Here is a 15928-nt window from a genome sequence, read left to right as displayed (position 1 = left end):
GCTGTTTGGATATGGATAATTAAGTTGTGATGTAGGAGTTGTGTTTTTAGAATCTAGTACATTTAAAATTTGTTTAAATCATACAGATGAGAGTGAGAATTGCAAAACACGTGTCTATAGGTCTTGTGCATCTTGTAATTATTTGAGAAGATAACTTCCATTTGCAGTTTTTATTCCGTGGGGGCAGTGACTTGATTCACTCAGTTGCAGGTTACCCCTTCCTTTCCTTTTACTGGCATGGAGTAGAGGTCAGAGAAGAGGGCACCTGGAACAAGAAATGACTGAGCTTATTTCTAAGTTGACCCCTTTACAGTGTTTTCCACATCAGCAGCTATGTTTGTGCAACTCTGTATTTTTAAATTATTTCACTGAGATTCTTTCTCCACTTGTGCACTGCAACTAGCGAGTAGCTCCCACCACCCACTGCAACTAGAGAAAAGCCAAGCAGTAAAGAAGACCCAGGGTGCAGCCAAAAATAACTAAATAAAATATATTTAAAAGTTTTTTTAAAGTACCAAGAAACCATAAGCTATTAAAAATAACTGCTTATGTGCACAGCTGTGACAAATTATGAATAACATACAAAAAGACCAAAACCCAACTGCAACTGCCACTTCAGAGGTGAGGAGAACAAAAGCAGGGTACTGAACATGGTCCCCCGCCCACAGCACCACCAAGGGGTTGGGCAGACCAGCTAGGGGGACCCACCCAATCTGCTCCTACTCTGCCCCCATCTTCACCCAGTTTAAGAGACCAGCTCACCCAGCCTCAGGGAGCGAGTAAGTCACCTGTTTCTTGTTCTCACCTGTGCTGCAGTTCAGTTCAGTTGCTCAGTCGTGTCCAACTCTGTGAACCCATGGACTGCAGCACGCCAGGCTTCCCTGTCCATCACCAACTCCCAGAATTTACTCAAACTTGTGTCCATCAAGTTGGTGATGCCATCCAACCATGTCATCCTCTGTCATCCCCTTCTCCTCCTGCCTTCAATCTTTCCCAGCATCAGGGTCTTTTCCAATGAGTCAGTTCTTCGCATCAGGTAGCCAAAGTATTGGAGTTTTGGCCTCAGCATCAGTCCTTCCAGTGAATATTCAGGACTGATTTCCTTTAGGATTGACTGGTTGGATCTCCTTGCAGTCCAAGGGAGTTCCAATAAAGCTCTGCCTGAATTCTTTGCCTGGCCTGTTACCAATTTCTACTGATTAAACAGTCCAAGAACCCAGGTCGGTAACAAATACAGTCTATCCTTTAACAACTGTGCAGAGAGGACTTGAGGGGACAGTCAACTTATAGGGTTTAATATATATACACAGGTCAAATGACATCACTGTATTGTCACATTTTTGATCACTAATAATTTACATTTGTTTCTTAATATTACAGGAGACGTTTAAAAATCTATTGCCATTGAGGAAATATCCTTTTCTTGTGAATATGCCCATTTTGCTGCCTTTAAATTATTAAAACAAAACTCATCAGGAACAAAATGGACTCATGAATACCTATAGTCAGTTTCTCCTATTGATCTGTGTTTGCTGAAAAGTTCCACTATCAACTCCATGCTGAAATATCTTTCTTGTCACCATGACGAGCTAGCAATATTGCATAATACAGAGTAAACTACCTTATAAAGATCCCAAAATCTATCCTACTCACTAGATCTTTTACAAATGTAAGGATATATCTTCTATTCGTGTGTGCCATGCTAAGACATTTTGCTTATTTGTATGTGAAAATATTTGAATATACTAATTACCCTATCCAAACATTACCATATTTCAAATGATTACCAATTCCTGCATATGATATCTTTCACATGTAAGAATGTGAGAACATATACTTGCAGTAGATGTTAAGAAACAGATATTGCCACAAAAGTTAGTGAGTGTAGGAATGACATTATTTGATAGTTGATAATCTAGCTTTACTTAATATACAATTCATATTAAACAGAATATACATCCTACAAAATGCCCTAAGAAATACTGCAAACATGGTAATACTTCAGGTAAAAGTTAAATCCCAATGTCTTCATGTCTTACAGGCTTTGTTACCCACATTTGACAAAACATTCCAAGATAAAGAACACAGAAAAGAGCTAAGCTATATTATAATTTTAAAGTTAAACTGTCTACCCTCAAAATGAATGTATAGATAATCTGAAATTACATTTAGACATTACTGATTTGAGTTTATGATATAAAGTTTTTCTCAAAGGTATTTGAAGGTAATTCATCAAGAGTGTGGAATAAAGTATTTTAAACAATACAGTTCTCATTAAAAGGAAAAAAAATTATTTTTCTCATTTTATTGTACCCATATGAGATGATGGATGCTAAGTAAACAATGATTTCGTAATACATGTAAATCAGACCATTCTGCTGTACAGTTTAAAGTTGATATATGTCAATTATAAAACTGGGATGAGGGAATGATGGTTTTAAAAAGGTAAATAAACACCTTAGCAAAAAATAATGATGTCATCTATTAAAAAAATTTTTTTAAACACTGCTCTTTTTAGAGCAATGGTTAGTGACCTAAAGCATCATATACAATAGTCCTCCAATCCTCAAACCCCAAATCTTGTCCTTAAGAGTCTCTGAAACTGATAATGAACAGAATGAACAGTGATGAATAGAAACAGAAAGGCTGTTCTGGCAGGTATCCGAATGACATTGCTCGTTATAATCAAGGATAGTCTTGTATTTCATACTGTAGTATGTAATCCCTCCACAGATAAAAATTACACATTAATTCTGTAATTCAAAGTATTCATTCAAATGATCTGTTTCACATGTGTGATTTAGGGTAGGTTCTTCCCTGGTGGCTCAGACGGTAAAGCACCTGCCTACAATGTGGGAGACCCGGGATCAATCCCTGAGTTGGGAAGATCCACTGGAGAAGGAAATGGCAGCCCATTCCAGTACTCTTGCCTGGAAAAATCCCATGGATGGAGAAGCCTGGTAGGCTACAGTCCATGGGGTCGCAAAGAGTTGGACACGACTGAGTGACTTCACTTTCACTTTTCTTTTTACCTTTACCATTTCACATATGTTTTCAAGTATATACATGTAGAGTATTTTTAACAGTCCCTTATTGTCCTTTTGATGTCTGCAGATTTAGTATAAATAACAAAAATTCAATCAAGTAAATATTAAAAATCATATACATTAGTTTTGTATGGTTTCTCTCTAAGGTTGAATCTCTTTTATTGAAATATAATTGATTGTAACTGTTCATTTTAGCTGTACTACACACACGAGGCAACATTTGCTTTATAAAAACAATTACAATGATGTGTGTAGCCATCTATCCTCTATGTCATCACAATATTTTTAAACATCTTCCTTACACAGGATGTAACAGTCCCATGACATATATAAATACCTAGGAGTTCGTATGGCTTGGTCCTCTTCATCTCTTTTACCTGGAACCACACCACCCTTCCTTCTGGCAACAACCAGGCATTTGTTCTTCATTATCTATGAAGCTGTTTTCACTGTGTTTTGTTTCTTATATTCCACATATAAGGAGATCATGCAGTATTTGTCTTTCTACATCTGACTTCTTTCACTTAGTATAATCCTCTAGATCCATCCATGTTGTTGCAAATGGCTAGACTTCTTTATTTATGGCTAATATTCCTGTGTGTATGTGTGTGTGTGTGTGTGTGCGCCTTGTACACATATCCTCTAATTTTTCATCTATTAATGGATATTTAGGTTGCTTCCATATCTTGGCTATTGGAAATAATGCTACAGTGAATATTAAGAGTGCCTATATCTTCTCAAATTAGTGTTTTTCTGTTCTGCTAGTAAATGGCCAGAAGTGCGAAACCTGGCTCACATAATAGGTTTTTTGTTTTTTAATTTCTGAGAATCTTTCATACTGTTTTGCATAAATGATGCACCAATTTACAATACCAGCACCAAGGCCCAAGAGTACCCTTTTCTCTACAGCACTGCTAATGCTTGTTATTTATTGTCTTTCTAACTATAGTGTGGGATCTCATTGACTTTGTGTTTTGCATTTCCCTGATGATTAATGATGCTGAGCATCTTTTCATGTGTCTGCTGGGCATCTGTATGTGTTTTTCCACCCTGATAGAGTCCCATTAGCTGAGTAGGGCTGGAATACATGCAGAAATTTTGTCTGAATTGTTTTAACTTTGAGCTTTGAATAAAAGCGTTTCCATATGTGTGAGGCATATGTTTGTTTTCAGTGTGTATTTTCAGATGCCTCGTGAGGCTTGCAAACTGGGTATAAGCTTTGCCACACTCACTACATTTGTAAGGTTTTTCTCCAGTGTGGATGGTTTTATGTTGCGTAAGATATGAATGTCTTGTAAGGGCTTTTCCACACTCATCACATTTGTAAAGTTTCTCTCCAGTATGAGTTCTCTCGTGACCCCAAAGCTGTGACCGTTCAATAAAAGCCTTATCACATTTATTACATTTAAAAGGTTTTTCTCCTGTATGAATTCTCTGGTGTGCCATAAGGTTTGAACGCTGGGTAAAATGCTTGCCACACTCATTACATTTGTGTGGTTTCTCTCCAGCATGCATCTTCTGATGTCTGCTAAGGTGTGAAAATTGGGTAAAAGCTTTGCCACATTCATTGCATTTGTAAGGTTTCTCTCCAGTGTGCATCCTCTGATGATTTGCAAGATGTGAATTTCGACTAAAGACCTTGCCACAGACACCACATTTATATGCTTTCTCTTCTGCATGCACTCTCTGATGTGCTATAAGGTGGGACTGGTGGTTAAAGGCTTTGCCACAGTCACTACATCTGTAAGGTTTCTGTCCAGAGTGAATTCTCTTGTGATTTGTGAGGTTTGATTTTTTGCTAAAGGCCTTCCCACAGTCATTACAGTTGTAAGATTTTTCTCCAGTGTGTGTTTTCCTGTGTTGTGCAGATAACACAGTGGTTTCCACACTAGGAGGAATTAGATGAAGTGAGGAAACTGAGGAACCATTGCTGACTGACTTCTCAAGTTGAGTGCCTCCATACATTTTCTCCTCAGTTGTAAATCTCTGCAGTTCAGCCACCTGTGCCTGCAGTCTTGCTCCAGTTCTACTGTCCAAACACTTTATATTGTGTCCAGCGATGATTATGTTATCTTTCATTGTTAACAAATTTCTTATGAATGGCTTGTCGTGCGTGAAATATTCATATGTATTACTTCTTACAGAAACACTCTGAGGAAAATTAATTAAGGATTTATTATCCTGATCTTCCTTCTGACTGAGATTTTTGTTGTGGGTCAAAAGCACTTCTTTGTCGTTTCTTGCATCATATCCCCACTCACTCTCACTCTCCTGCATATTTTCACAGATTTCCTTGAGGTCAAAATCCTTGATGCCATAAGTTTCATTTTTCTCTAATGTCATTAGGTGGCATAATTCTCCTTTACTGATGTCCTCTTTTGGGGATGATAATTCCTTGACTGCAAATGTGGCAGAATAGCTTCCTATTACACAGAGTTGGAAAATATTTCATGTTGAATTAGACACTTACACAAAAATAATACAACGACCACAAAAGTTCTTCAATCATGGTCTTCAAACACTATGACAGTTCTTTTAGTTTTCTTTTTATACTTTTTCCAGCATTAATGTTTTCTCTTATCTCAGATAATAAAATTTCAAGTACATACAATGTACAACGCACACTTTTTTGCCATATAACTTGGATAATTAAATGATACTCCATAAGTAGAAAGTCTGTCTACGTACTGGCTTACAGAACTGGAGGCATGAAATCATAATTGAGATTCGAGACTGTCTTCCCTAATCCCTAATCTTTATAATACTGTGTAATCACATGTGAACATGATGCAAGAAAAAATATTTTTACAAATCTATACATCACAATAATTGATACATTTTCATAAATAAAGATAAATCTAGCAAGTAAGTTAATAAATAACCACAATTATACAAAATAATAGTCTCTGGAATTCTAAAAGACTCTTGAGTAAGTACAAAAAAATTTTTTTTCATTCCAGAAGGAACACATGATAGGCAAAGTAAAAAGTATCTTGAGAAGCACTGACTTTTGAAATATCAGGCTCAGATCAACACACACATGTATAAAGTTTAAGAATTAAGGAAAACTGTCTGAAATCTCAACTATGGGATTTCATGTAGTACAATTATATGGCAAAAATATACATATATAGTGTACAATAAATGTTCTGGAAATTTGTTACCTAAGGTCAGAGAGAACATTTGTATGGGAAAAAATTACAAACAGAGACGTTTTCCTCACCCAGGGAGAGCAGGTTCCTGTAGGTCTCCAGCATCACATCCCTGTACAAGGCCCTCTGAATAGGATCCAGGCATTCCCACTCTTCCTGAGTGAATTCTACAGCCACATCCTTGAATGTAAACAGTCCCTGAAAGGAAACATTTCACCAAATGAATAGGGAGAAAGTTCTGAAAATCAGTCTTACAGAATCAGACGTGTAAGGACTGGCTTGGCTGGAATGAATGTTCTGAGTGATCTATATAAGATAATTCTGAGCAAGTTACAATCCTCCAATTTTTTTTTAACTGAGGTGAAATTCATATTAACAAAGTTAGCCACTTTTAAAGGAGAGTGAAAAAGCTGGCTTAAAGCTCAACATTCAGAAAACGAAGATCATGGCATCTGGTCCCATCACTTCATGGGAAATAGATGGGGAAACAGTGGAAACAGTGTCAGACTTTATTTTTTGGGGCTCCAAAATCACTGCAGATGGTGACTGTAGCCATGAAATTAAAAGACGCTTACTCCTTGGAAGGAAAGTTATGACCAACCTAGATAGCTATTCAAAAGCAGAGATGTTACTTTGCCAACAAAGGTCCATCTAGTCAAAGCTATGGTTTTTCCAGTAGTCATGTATGGATGTGAGAGTTGAACTGTGAAGAAAGCTGAGCACAGAAGAATTGATGCTTTTGAACTGTGGTGTTGGAGAAGACTCTTTGAGAGTCCCTTGGACTGCAAGGGCATCCAACCAGTCCATTCTAAAGGAGATCAGTCCTGGGTGTTCTTTGGAAGGAATGATGCTAAAGCTGAAACTCCAGTACTTTGGCCACCTCATGTGAAGAGTTGACTCATTGGAAAAGACTCTGATGCTGGGAGGGATTGAGGGCAGGAGGAGAAGGGGACGACAGAGGATGAGATGGCTGGATGGCATCACTGACTCGATGGACGTGAGCTTGAGTGAACTCCAGGAGCTGGTGATGGACAGGGAGGCCTAGCATGCTGCAATTCATGGGGTCGCAAAGAGTCGGACACGACTGAGCAACTGAACTGAAAGGACCATTCAGTGACATTTAGTACATTTACAATGTTGAACATCACCTCTTTCTCGTTCAAAAATATTTCAGTCGTCCCCAGAGGAAATCTTTTACCCATTCAGCAGTTGTTTCTTTCTTCCCCATTTGCTATCAGTCCCTGGACACCACTAATGCTTTATCTCAACAGATGTACCTCTTTGGGATATTTGCATATAAGTAGAATAGTATAAAATGTAACCTTTTGTCTGATTTCTTAGGATTATTTGTTCTACTTTTGTGAAAAATGTCATGGATAATTTGATATGGATCATATTAAATGTGTAGATGTATTTGAGTAGTTTGGCCATTTAAACCATATTCATTCTTCCAATCCAGGAGAAAATGTAGATTTGTTAATTTTTTTAACAAAAAGTGTGTTTAAGCCTATATGACTATCAGCCTAAAGAAAGTAGATACAGGAAGAGGTTAACATACTTGAAAAACAGGATAACTATAAATCAAAAACTATTTCACAAAAACCAAAAGGAACAGAACACAAGCATAATATAATAGGAAATCATCAAACTGCAAAAGGAGAAATAGGAAAAAAAAAAAAAAGAAATACAGAATCAACTGAAAACCAGGTTTAAATTGGCAGTATATACCTATCTATTAATAATTACCTGTAATGTCAATGGACTTGAATGCTCCAATAGAAGCCACAGAGTGACAGACTGGCTTGAAAAACTTGAGCATACCATATGCTGCCTACAAGAGGCCCACTTTAGATGTGACAAGGAATGCAGTATTGATACATACTATAACATGGCTGAACCAAAAAATTATTTTTCTTAGGTCTGCCTCCCAAAGCAATAGAAGTAAAAGTGAACATCAACAGATGGGACCAATCAAACTTATGAGGTTTTGTATAACAAAGGGAACCATCAACAAAAGAAAAAAGACAACTTACAGACCAAGAGAAAATACCTGCAAATGATGCAACCAACAAGTACTTAATTTCCAAAATATACAGATACCTCACACAATTCAAAAACAAACAAAACAACCCAATCGAAAAATGGGCAGAAGATCAAAACAGACATTTCGTGAAAGAAGACATACAGATGGGCAAAAGGCACTTGAAAAGACACTGCTAAGTCACTTCAGTCGTGTCTGAAGACGGCAGCCCACGAGGCTCCTCTGTCCATGGGATTTTTCCAGGCAGGAGTGCTGGAGTGGGGTGCCATTGCCTTCTCCAGAAAAGACACTCAACATCATTAATTATCAAAAAAAATACAAATGAAAACTAAAAATGAGGTACCTCACTTCACACTGATCAGAATGGTCATTGTTAAAAAATCTACAAATGAGAAATGCTGGAGAGAGTGTGGAGAAAAGGGAACCCTCCTACACTGTTGGTAGGAATGTAAGCTGACAAAGCCACTATGGAAAAACAGTATGAAGGTTCTTCAAAAAATTAAAAATAGAGTTGCCATATGATCCAGCAATCCCACTCCCTGGAAATATATGTGGCCAAAACTATAATTCAAAAAGATACATGTACCCCTATGTTCAAAGCAGCACTATTCACAATAGCCAAGACATGCAAACAACATAAATGTCCACTGACAGATGAATGGCTAAACAAGATGTCATGCATACATACAATGGAATACTATGCAGCCATAAAAAGAATGAAGCCATTTCAGTTGCAAGACCATGGATGCATCTAGAGATTATCATACTAAATAACTCAGAGAAAGACAAATACCATATCACTTATATGTGGATTCTAAAATATAACACAAATGAACCTGTCTATCAAACTGATACAAATTCGCCAACAGAGAACAGACTTGTGGTTGCCAGGGGGGAGGTGGGATGGGGAGAATGGATTGAAAGTTTGGAATTAGCAGATGCAAACCATTCTATAGAGAATGGATAAATAACAAGGTCATGCTGTACAGCACAGAGAACTATCATCAATATCTTATAATAAACCATAATGGAAAAGAATATAAAAAATAATGTGTGTGTGTATCTGTGTGTGTGTGTGTGTGTGTGTGTGTGTATATATATATATATATATACACACACTTTAATGTACTTTAATGTACACCAGACATTGACAAATCATTGTGAATCTACACTTGTGAAGTCTACTACACTTCAATTTTTTTAAAGAGACTACTCTTTTAAGAAAAAAAAAAAACAACAGATACTCTTTTTCTGTGAATGTTTCTGGCATTCTTTCAAAAAGAGGAATAGACTGGGACTTCCCTGGGAGTCCAGTGGCTAAGAATCCACCTTCCAATGCAGGGGACCGGGGTTCAATCCCTGGTAAGGGAAGTAAAATCCCACATGTTGTGGGGCAACTAAGACCACTCACTCTGGAGCCTGAGCACCAAAACTAGAGAGAAGCCTATGTGCCACCTCTAAGACCCAACACAGCCAAATAATTAATTAATTAAAAAAGAAAAAAGAAATATGGATGGGTTTGCTCATGGACTCAGTCTATCACTTTGATCTATATTACCCTTCTCATGCTAAAAACACAGATTTGTTTACCCCTGGTTTGTAGTATGGTTTGATGCTGCCCTCCAACTCTGTTCTTTTTCACATTTATTTTGGCTGTCTGGGAGCCACACTTATTCAAAATGAATTTTAGGACCAGGGTCACATTTGTACAAAATTGACTGGTGGGACTCTGACAGGGATTGTTCTGAATCTTTCTAACACTCTGGCAAGTACTGCCATCTTAACTACTCTAAGTCTTCCAATCAGCAGTCACAGAATATCTTGACATTTATTTTTCTTTCAACTCTTGCATCAATACTTGTAGTTTTCATTGTATGAATCTTCCAGTTCCTTAAATTAATTCTCACTCTTTCTGATGGTCTTGTGAAGGCAACTGTTTTACTTCCTTTCTTTTTTTTTTTTAATTTTATTTAATTTTTAAACTTTACAATACTGTATTATTTTGCCAAATATCGAAATGCATCCGCCAAAGGTATACATGTGTTCCCCATCCTGAACCCTCCTCCATCCTCCCTCCCCATACCATCCCTCTGGGTCGTCCCAGTGCACCAGCCCCAAGCATCCAGTATCATGCATCGAACCTGGACTGGCGACTCGTTTCATACATGATATTATACATGTTTCAATGCCATTCTCCCAGATCTTCCCACCCTCTCCCTCTCCCACAGAGTCCATAAGACTGTTCTATACATCAGTGTCTCTTTTGCTGTTTCGTACACAGGGTTATTGTTACCATCTTTCTAAATTCCATATATATGTGTTAGTATACTGTATTGGTGCTTTTCTTTATGGCTTACTTCACTCTGTATAATAGGCTCCAGTTTCATCCACCTCATTAGAACTGATTCAAATGTATTCTTTTTAATGGCTGAGTAATACTCCATTGTGTATATGTACCACAGCTTTCTTATCCATTCATCTGCTGATGGACATCTAGGTTGCTTCCATGTCCTGGCTATTATAAACAGCGCTGCAATGAACATTGGGGTACACGTGTCTCTTTCCCTTCTGGTTTCCTCAGTGTGTATGCCCAGCAGTGGGATTGCTGGATCATAAGGCAGTTCTATTTCCAGTTTTTTAAGGAATCTCCACACTGTTCTCCATAGTGGCTGTACTAGTTTGCATTTTTACTTACTTTCAAGTTGTTTATTGCTAGTGTACAGAAATATTTTAGAGCCAGAAACATACTGATTCACTTTTTTAACTTTTAAAATCTCGAAAAGCATGTTTCCCCATCAGTCTTTCATTCTACACCTCCTCGGGTATTTACCTACATTAGTATTCCATTGGCCAAAAAGTTCATTTGAGTTTTTCTAATCTGAACGAACTTTTTGGCCAACCAGTACATTGCTTATATGTAGCCTCTTTGGTTTACATGGAGCTGAAAGGGCATGCAGAAGGGTTTTCTGAACAATCCTTACTACCGTACCTCACTGACACCACAGAGCCTACTCTCACCTCCAATCCACGCCTGAGAACAAAACTTTCACAGGAGGATCACCTAAAAGGACACTCTTCCTTAAGTTCTAGGTCACTGGGTCACAGTGAAGATCAATCTGCAGGGAGATGAGAGGAGATTCAGGGAAGGCCCTGTGTGTGATTAAATATTTTAGGCAGGAAACTTCATGGATAGAGAAGTTTAACAAGTCCAAATCTTGTCTTTTTAGGAAAGAGTTAACAGATCAACAAAGACTATGATTTTTACCTGGGAAAGCTCCATTCTTCCTTCTTTCCTCTTTTTCTTCTTAGATTCTTCAGGTAAGATTATTCTGTATGAGGAAAATACGTTGTTTAATGCTTACAATCAACATACCCCCCTGCTCTGCCACAAAGATACCAGAAGGTGAACCTTAATGTGGGGAAAGATGGTCCTTTGCTGCCAATTTTAAAAGGAAGGATCCAGGGGCAATAAATTTCTACAGGAAGACCAATTAGTAAGTTTTTCACCCACTTCAGGAAGCCCCTCCCTGCTGCCGAAACCCACACTCTGCTCCAATTACCTCACCCTTCGTCCATTTGGCACTCAGCCCAAGGAAACTGCCTCCTCCAAGTTCTCTCTCGCAGGTGGCCAGCATCCAATGACTGGTAGATGCAGGATATGGAAGCTGCCCCTTATGTTAATTGGAAGCAACTCTGGAGGGTCACCCCAGTTCTAGAGCTCCCTGTGAGCTATAATGAACAACTGAGATTTTTGTCCTGATGGTTATGGGAAACCGTAAAAGGATTTAATGCCAAGGATGACACAATCAAATTTATGATTTACCTCTGATTCAGAGATGGAGAAAGACAAGCTGAGAAAAAGATACGCCTCTATCTCTGGGCCTATGCCTCTGTTTCTTTCTTAAGTGTTTTTTGTAACTGTTGCAGGACTGGAACACATTTGAAGTTTTAACTATACAGGCAAATTGGTCTACTGTGGGTTACAGGTGAGTATACTGAGGCTCAGAGCAGGAATAATTTTACAAAGTTACCCTGAAAAAGTCTGAGTTGAGTAAGCAGAACTGGGTTGAAGTGGCAGTCTGGACAGACTTAAGTAGAAAGGGTTTGTCCTAATTCCAGATTAACTTTCATGTTCCTGAGCAAGAGAAATTTCTTTTTCATGGGTTTGAGTGAGTGAAGTCGCTCAGTCGTGTCTGACTCTTTGAGACCCCGTGGACTGTAGCCTACCAGGCTCCTTGGTCCATGGAATTCTCCAGGCAAGAATACTGAAGTGGGTTGCCATTTCCTTCTCCAGGGGATCTTCCCAACCCAGGGATCGAAGTCAGGTCTCCTGCATTGTAGGCAGACGTTTTACCATCTGAGCTATTTCAAACATTTAATTCCTGTTTTCCAAAAAACATTATAATCAAAAAATATAAAATGAAAAATAGTTATTACTCCAGAAACACAAGAAAGAAGGTCACCCACAGAGATGTGCTCTGAACAATTTCTTCATCATGAACTGGGCTCTATTGGAACAAAGTTTCACATCAATCTAAGAAAGGCTGGAACCTGGGACCCCCCCTATAGCACTGCTCTGTACCTGAACAAATGCATACTGAGCACAGAATACAAAAAAAACAATAAAGAACTAAAAATAACTGCATACATGCACAGCTGGGGAAAATTATCAACAGTAAGACACCGCCCCCCCCCAAAAAAGTGACAAATAGATTCAAGGGATTAGATCTGATAAACAGAGTGCCTGAAGAACTATGGATGGAGGTTCATGACACTATACAGGAAGCAGTGATCAAGATCATCCCCAAGAAAAAGAAATGCAAAAACACAAAATGGTTGTCTGAGGAGCCCTTAAAAATAGCTGAGAAAAGAAAAGAAGTGAAAGGCAAAGGAGAAGAGGAAAGACATACCCATTTGAATGCAGAGTTTTAAAGACTAGAACGGAGAAATAAAGCTTTCCTCAGTGATCAACGCAAAGAAATAGAGGAAAACAATAGAACGAGAAAGATTAGAGATCTCTTCAAGAAAATTAGAGATATCAATGGAACTTTTCATGCAAAGATGGGCACAATAAAGGACAGAAATGGTATGGACCTAACAGAAGCAGAAGATATTAAGAAGTGGTGGCAAGAATACACCTAAGAACTGTACAAAAAAATATCTTCATGACCCAGATAACCACCATGGTGTGACCACTCACCTAGAGCCAGACATCCTGGAATGTGAAGTGAAGTGGGACTTAGGAAGCATCACTAGGAACAAAGCTAGTGGAGGTGGTGGTATTCCAGTTGAGCTATTTCAAATCCTAAAAGATGATGCTGTGAAAGTGCTTCACTCAATATGCCAGAAAATTTGGAAAACTCAGCAGTGGCCACAGGACTGCAAAAAATCAGTTTTCACTCCAATCCCAAAGAAAGGCAGTGCCAAAGAATGTTCAAACTACTCCACAACTGCATTCATCTCACACGCTAGCAAAATGATGCTCAAAATTCTTCAAGCTGGGCTTCACAGTACATGAACTGCGAACTTCCAGATGTTCAAGCTGCATTGTGAAAAGGCAGAGAAATGAGAGATCAAATTGCCAACATCTGCTGGATCATAGAAAAAGCAAGAGAGTTCCAGAAAAACATCTACTTCTGCTTTATTGACTACACCAAAGCCTTTGACTGTGTGGATCACAACAAACTGTGAGAAATCCTTAAAGAGATGGGAATACCAGACCACCTGACCTATCTCCTGAGAAATCTGTACGCAGGTCAAAAAGCAACAGTTAGAACTGGACATGGAACAACAGACTGGTTCCAAATCAGGAAAGGAGTACGTCAAGGCTGTATATTGTCACCCTGCTTATTTAACTTAAATGCAGAGTACATTATGCAAAATGCCGGGCTGGATGAAACACAAACTGGAATCAAGATTGCCAGGAGAAATATCAATAACCTCAGATATACAGATGATACCACCCTTATGGCAGAAAGCGAAGAAGAACTAAAGAGTCTCTTGATAAAAGTTAAAGAGGAGAGTGAAAAAGTTGGGTTAAAACTCAACATTCAAAAAACTAAGATCATGGCATCCGGTCCCATCACTTCATGACAAATAGATGGGGAAACAGTGGAAACAGTGAAGGGGGCTCCAAAATCACTGTAGATGGTAACTGCAGCCATGAAATTAAAAGACACTTGTTCCTTGGAAGAAAAACTATGACCAACCTAGACTGCATATTATAAAGCAGAGACACTACTTTGCCAACAAAGGTCCGTCTAATCAAAACAATGTTTTTTCCAGTAGTCATGTATGGATGTGAGATTTGGACTATAAGGAAAGCTGAGTGCCGAGGAATTTACGCTTTTGAACTGCGGTGCTGGAGAAGACTCTTGAGAGTCCCTTGGACTGCAAGGCGATCCATTGAGTCAATCCTAAAGGAAATCAGTCCTAAACACTCATTGGAAGGACTGATGCTGAAGCTGAAACGCCAATATTTTGGCCACCTGATGCAAAGAACTGACTCATTTGAAAAGACCTTGACGCTGGGAAAGACTGAGGGCAGGAGAAGAAGGGGATGACAGAGAACGAGATGGTTGGATGGCATCACTGACTTGATGGACATGGGTTTGGGCAAGCTCCGAGAGTTAGTGATGGACAGGGAGCCTGGCGTGCTGCAGTCCTTGGGTTGCAAAGAGTCAACTGAGCGACTGAACTGAAGACACAAAAAGGCCAAAACCCAAATGCCACTTCTGAGGTGCTGAGAACAAAAGCAGTATACTGCATGGGATCTCTGCACACAGCATCACCAAACAGGTGGGCAGACCACCTAAGCCACACTTCCAGTCAGATCTACTTATCCGCCCCCACTCCCACCCCATTTAAGGAACCACCCCGCCTCCCATCAGGGAACAAGCAAGGGCAAATGTTTCTTATTCTTGTTCACTTGTCTTGCAGGACAAGTCCCAGTAAAGCTTTGCCTGAATTCCTCACCTGGCCTGTTATCAGTTCCTATTGAGTAGAGCCCAAGAACTCAGATCGGTAACAAATCCAGCCCATCCTTTAACATCTGCGGAGAGGAAACAATCGTTTTATTTGGACACTTCAGTTCAGAGCTCACCAATTGAGCTGATAAGTTAAACCAAGAAAGAAGCTACTGAATATTAAACTGGTTAAACTAGGTTTTGAGTGTTAAAAGGTGATCAACATCCTTTCCACATACACAGTAAAGTTATCTACCAGACAACAGAGTTGATGTCTATTCAGAATAGTTCCAATACAGAATACAGTAGAAAGTATATTAACCTGGTAATCTGAGCAATAAAATTTACAGTAAAAATATTATAACATATCCAATGGTTCCTGAGATTAAAGCTAAAACAAGTGTGAGGATACATCAAACTTAGAAAAGATTGACATGAGCCATAGAACAAAGGGGGTGATTGCAACAGTACTGGTAATACTGGCCATTTTCAAAAGAACTCTGTGGTAACACAGATTCTGTCCCCATTTCTTAGAAGGGAAGAGAACAACCTGGAACTAAGTCTCTGCCCTCTGGAAGGCCTGGGATTGCAAATGGAGTCATCTGAAGCAAAAATTAGAAAATGCAGATGCCTCAAACACCTGCTTTTGCAACTATCACTCTCCTCTGCATAATTTAAACATGTCAACAAACTTTAAACAAATATAGCTTATTAGAGACACTA

At 38.8% G+C, this 15928-nt stretch overlaps 2 protein-coding genes across 4 annotated transcripts in view; one reads left to right on the top strand and one right to left on the bottom strand.

Annotated features, from left to right (window-relative positions):
* The window catches only part of LOC109572011 (zinc finger protein 525-like), a 31163-nt gene extending 15235 nt beyond the window's left edge, over window positions 1–15928 (top strand). The window contains exons 4-6 of one of the 2 annotated variants that reach the window (XM_070771600.1): window positions 11468–11558; window positions 12168–12226; window positions 15180–15928. In XM_070771600.1, coding sequence (XP_070627701.1) covers window positions 11468–11478 — 11 coding nt within the window. In that variant the 3' untranslated portion in view covers window positions 11479–11558; window positions 12168–12226; window positions 15180–15928. Of the gene's footprint in view, window positions 1–1380; window positions 9478–11467; window positions 11559–12167; window positions 12227–15179 lie in introns of those variants that run through there. The other variant, XM_070771601.1, reaches the window with a different exon arrangement.
* Window positions 58–15292, bottom strand: LOC109572013 (zinc finger protein 610-like). 2 transcript variants are annotated; one of them, XR_011561685.1, is made up of 6 exons: window positions 15216–15292; window positions 13441–13782; window positions 11506–11569; window positions 6271–6397; window positions 806–5470; window positions 58–265 (listed from the first exon to the last, which is right to left on the bottom strand). XR_011561685.1 is itself a non-coding variant. In XM_070771610.1 (5 exons), exons 2-5 carry the CDS (start codon window positions 13488–13490, stop codon window positions 201–203), a joined length of 306 nt encoding a protein of 101 aa, XP_070627711.1. In that variant the 5' UTR covers window positions 13491–13782; window positions 15216–15292; the 3' UTR covers window positions 58–200. The 2 variants fall into 2 exon arrangements, 1 of the variants encoding a protein (XP_070627711.1); XM_070771610.1 differs by lacking the exon at window positions 806–5470.

Source organism: Bos indicus, chromosome 18 (assembly GCF_029378745.1).
Source record: "Bos indicus isolate NIAB-ARS_2022 breed Sahiwal x Tharparkar chromosome 18, NIAB-ARS_B.indTharparkar_mat_pri_1.0, whole genome shotgun sequence".
Classification (NCBI taxonomy): Eukaryota; Metazoa; Chordata; class Mammalia; order Artiodactyla; family Bovidae; genus Bos; species Bos indicus.
The sequence above is the reverse complement of the archived record's forward strand: the minus strand, read 5'-3'. Positions and strand labels throughout refer to the sequence as shown.